Genomic DNA, 5045 nt, shown 5'->3' on the forward strand with positions numbered 1-5045 from the left:
CTGAAATGTAGTTAAGAGAATTATGAGATATTTAAGATTTACTCTGGGTATAGGATTGAAAATTCACCAACATATTCTATGCTGGTTAGTGCTTTCTCTGATATAGGTTGTGCTGGATGTTCAGATGATAGAAGGTTTACTGGTGGTTTTGCAGTATTATTTGGAACAAATCTTATATCTTGGAGTGCACAAAAACATGTCATAATGTCAGGCTTAAGTACTGAAGATGAATATAAAGCGCTGGCTAATGCAACGGCTAAGGTTACGTGGGTTCAGACACTACTGGATGAATTGAATATTAAATCTTCTCCCACTGCTCGGTTATGGTGTGACAATGCTGGTGCTACTTATCTTTCTGTGAATCTTGCGTTTCATGCAAGGACTAAGCACATTGAAGTGGATTATCACTTTGTCAAAGAAAATGTCGCACAGAAACTGCTAGACATTTAGTTTGTTCCAACAAGTGATCAAGTAGAAGATGGTTTTACTAAGCCTTTATCAACTCGAAGTTGGAAGAATTTAAACGCAATCTCAATCTAGGTAAGTTGTGATTGAGGGACAATGTTAGACAAAAACTTTCTATTGTATCTCCGTTTGTATTTGGTTATGTTCATTTTTATAGATAGAACTAAATTTGTATAGGCTTGAGATGTAGAAGACATATCTTTTGAATGTAACTAGACCTAATACGTGTGTATTATTGCTGTGATTTCCTGGCCCACGGAGGTAACAAACGCTTCACCAATTCATTCAACATGGACGCAAATTCCGGTGTTGAAATCCGATTTGGCAAAAATAAATAAAAATAAATGAGACACGTGAAATAGAACTCGAAATCCGATAAGGATGTCAAAATACAACTTAGATTCAAATACCTAATTTGATAAAAAAAAATTAAACACAAGTGTCCGAATAACACATACGAGAGCACAAGCTTGCAGCAAGCAGTAGCTTTGTTTTCCCACCGTCTCACCTCACGGCTCTCGCAACCTAGCACTACTGCCGCCGCCATCCGCCTCCTCCGTATTCGGCTGCCTCCTCCGCTCGTTGACTCATCCTCAGGTGCCAGAGTTGGAGAGTACGTCTACCGCTCAGCAACCGCTCCTTCTCCGTGCCTGCACAGAACGCCTTCGCCGCAGTCACCGTCAAGCCCGCCACCTTCTTGGCCGACGTGTCCAATACATTTGTGACCCCCTTTAGATCTTGTGCCTGTAATACTGTGTGATTGCTATTTTTTTTTGTGCCGTTCCTTTGTGTTTCAGGCTGTACTGATGTCAACATGGCAGATTCAGATTTTGGTGATGGTGAGGACCTGGACCTGCTGCAGTAAACAACTAATCTGTTTGTTGAAGCTCCGTGCTGAAGTACAACCATCGACAAGTCATGTTGGTAGATGATGTAATCTCTTCTATATCTTTTGATTAATCCAATGATGATAAGACGACAGTATGATCTACTTTTCTTAATCAAAGTATCCGTTTGTGCTTTGTGGTGCCTGAAGGTAAGGTCGTCATTGTGCTTTGCAGTTTTGGCTGTGAACTTTTCGTTCTTGTTCGATTCAAAATAATTCTGAACATTGACAATGGGAAGTGAATTTTAATCTCGCATGACTCTAAGGTGAGTTTGGTTGTTCGTATGCTTGAGTCTGATCCGTATTTGTGAGTCAGGCTCACCTTAGTCAGTCTACGTGTATGTAGTAGCAATTTGTTTGGTTATCTGTATTTCAGTCTGGCTGAGAAGAGATGATGTTTGATTGCTTATATAAAAACATATTGCATAAAATAAAAATATACAAACAAATGTTACCACAATATTTATTTTGTCACTATAATATTATAGTTCTTACTTTATCTTATTAAGTGTTAGACTATATTTAGACGTGATCACTCTCCTAATCTTCCCGGTCATTGTTTCCATAAGCCGGTTGTTAAGATATGGAAGGGTTTGGCCTATATATGTAACCTCTGGTAAATCAATCAATCATCGCGTGAATTATCTCTCGCTTTTATGGTATCAACGAGCGGTTCGCTCCTGCGACCCTCGCTTCCGCACCTCTAACAATCGCCGCCGGTCTCACGCTATGCGTTCGTCCCTACCACCGCCGCCCCTCTCTCTTCCGGCGTGCTCTCTCTTCTTCTCGCCATGGCCTCCGCTTCCCAGGGCCCATCTCATGCCGCCGCTCTGGAAAACGCCGCCATCGAGGTGGTGCGCGCCGATCTCGCCCGTCTCCAGGCCGCCAAGGAGGACGCCGCCCTCATCAACGCGGCCGAGGACGCCGTCACACGCCTGGAGGATCTCCGCGCCGCCTGGGCGCAGCTCGACGCCGACTTGAAAGCCGCCCAAGCCGTGGCCGTCCAGGCATATGCGGCGGCCCAGGCACACGCCGCCACCACTGCGCCCCATGCCCAGGCGGTGGCTGTCTCCAGCATCAAGGCCGCGATCCCCATCGTCCTCGATCTCTCCTCGACGAACTATACCAAGTGGAAGGCCCTATTCCTCAACACCCTTGGTAAATATGAGCTGACCGACCACGTCTTGGTTGAGATTGATGACGACACCGCCGCCGATCCATATTGGGCGCGTATGGATTGCACGGTGAAATCCTGGATTTTCAGCAGCATCACGTCGAAACTGATGGAGATCGTTCACACCGGCACGCCGTCTGCCCGCGAGATGTGGCAGAACATTGAGGAACAATTCATCGGCAATAAGGAGACGCGCGTCCTCATGCTCGACAGCCAGTTCCGTACTTTTGTACAGGGCACTCTCACCATCACCGAGTATTGCCGCAAACTCAAAAGTATGGCGGATGGCCTGGCTGATCTCGGGCACCCGGTGGAGGATCGCACCCTCGTTCTCTCCGTTCTTCACGGTTTGAACGAGCAATTCGAGTACATGGCGGCCCTCATCAAACGCTACTGCCCGTTCCCGTCCTTCGTCACCATGCGCTCCGATCTTGAGCTGGAGGAGATCAACATGCTATCCAAGGCGCCCTCACAAGCCCTTGTCGCTGCAGCCCCTCCACGGACAACGACACCCGCGACGCCTGCTGGTGGCGGCGCCCCTTCGACTGCTGCTGCTGCTACCTCGCCTTCCGCGGTGTCTCCCTCTGGCGGCGCGACGCCTCGCGGCAAGGGTCGTGGCCGCGGTAAGGGGTGCGGTCGCGGAGGGCCGGCGTGGTCCACCACCTTTAACCCAATGACTGGGACGTTCCAGGTGTGGCCCGGCTACAACTCGGGTGTTCTCGGCGCTCGTCCACGCGCCCCTGGTGCCGGCGCTCCCACTGGTCATGCGCTAACTGCGCAGGGCACACACGGCGCTGCACCCGCCTTCGGTCTTTCGGGTGCGTCCCCTGGCTATGACGCGCCAGGCGCGCCGACCCCCGGCTTTGGTGCTTGGACGCCTTCCCCGCCTGCTCCGTACTAGGATCAGCAGGCACTTGCTAATTCCTTCAGCACCATGACGCTTACTCCCCCGCCGTCCAGTGAATGGTACATGGACTCTGGGGCCGATGCTCACATGACGTCTTCATCTGGTAACCTCTCCTCCTCTTCTCCCCCTTCATCGAATTGTCCTCCTAATATTATTGTCGGTAACGGGTCACTGCTGCCCATTATCTCCACTGGCCATACTAGTTTTTCTGTCGAGCGCCCTTTATATCTTCATAATGTTCTTGTTTCTCCTAACATTATTAAAAATCTCATATCCGTTCGACAATTTACCACTGACAATTTTTGTTCTATCGAGTTTGATCCCTTAGGCCTCTCTGTAAAGGATTTGGCAACCAGGAACGAAATCGTCCACTGTAACAGCTCGGGGCGGCTCTACTCCTTCCATGTCCTGCCTCGTGCGCTCCTGGCTGCCACCACTCCTAGCACCCTCTGGCATCGGCGTCTTGGTCATTTAGGTGTCGAAGCTTTATCTCATTTAGTTCCATGCAATAAACATGAGCTAGAACCCTTATGTCATGCATGGCAGCTTGGTCGCCATGCACGACAACCTTTTGCTACATCCAATTCGCGTGCCATCAAGAACTTTGATTTAATACATTGTGATTTGTGGACATCACCTGTGCCTAGCATTTCTGGCTATAAATATTATCTCATCATTCTTGACGACTGCTCACATTTTACATGGACTTTTCCCCTTCGGCTAAAATCAGACACCTTTCAGACCATCTCACATTTTTTTGCTTATGTTGCTACACAGTTTGGCACCACTGTAAAAACTGTCCAGTGCGACAACGGGTGAGAGTTTGACAACTTGACCTCGCGTCATTTTTTTCTCACCAAGCGCGTTACCTTGCGCATGTCATGTCCTCACACCTCACCCCAAAACGGTAAAGCCAAGCGCATTATCCGTACTACTAACAATATCAAGCGCTCTCTTATGTTTCAGGCTAGCATTCCTTCACCATATTGGGCTGAGGCGCTCAGCACAGCTACGTATCTTCTGAATTTGCACCCAACCAAAACACTGAATTTTTCCACCCCTTTTTTCGCTTTTTTCGGTGTCCCACCCACCTATGATCATCTTCGTGTTTTCGGGTGCAAATGCTATCCCAATCTTTCTGCCACAGCCCCCAACAAACTGTCACCCCGCTCTTCCCTTTGTGTTTTCCTTGGCTATCCGCCCGAACATAAAGGTTATCGCTACCTTGATCTAGCCACAAACCGCATCATCATCTCTCGTCACGTTGTGTTTGACGAGTCCTCCTTTCCTTTCGCCGAACTCGGCTCGGCACCGCCTTCATCCCACTTTGAGTTTCTCGATTCTGATGAAACTAACGGGCCTCCTCCAGTTGGCCACCCTTTTTCTTCAGGTACACCCGCAGTCCTCCCCATGTCAGCCCCGCTACCCCTGCCTCCCCGCAGGTTGCTGCCAGCGAGGTTGGCGCGGCCACCAGTGACGCCACGCCTGATGCTGCCCTCGGCTCGCCCCGGGTTGTTGCCAGCATCCGGCCACCGTTCCCCGCCGCACCTCCGGCGGCCTCGCCGGCCCCTGAGCCTGGCGTCGCTCCCTCGTCCCCTGTCGCTGGGCTGACA

General features: G+C 49.8%; 1 protein-coding gene across 1 annotated transcript; it reads left to right on the forward strand.

The window, feature by feature from the left end:
• The first annotated feature begins 2142 nt into the window (after positions 1-2142).
• Positions 2143-3426, forward strand: LOC133901412 (uncharacterized). Its single transcript, XM_062342788.1, has one exon. It carries the CDS (start codon positions 2143-2145, stop codon positions 3424-3426), a length of 1284 nt encoding a protein of 427 aa, XP_062198772.1.
• The last annotated feature ends 1619 nt before the right edge of the window (positions 3427-5045 follow it).

Source organism: Phragmites australis, chromosome 20 (assembly GCF_958298935.1).
Source record: "Phragmites australis chromosome 20, lpPhrAust1.1, whole genome shotgun sequence".
NCBI classification, from domain to species: domain Eukaryota; kingdom Viridiplantae; phylum Streptophyta; class Magnoliopsida; order Poales; family Poaceae; genus Phragmites; species Phragmites australis.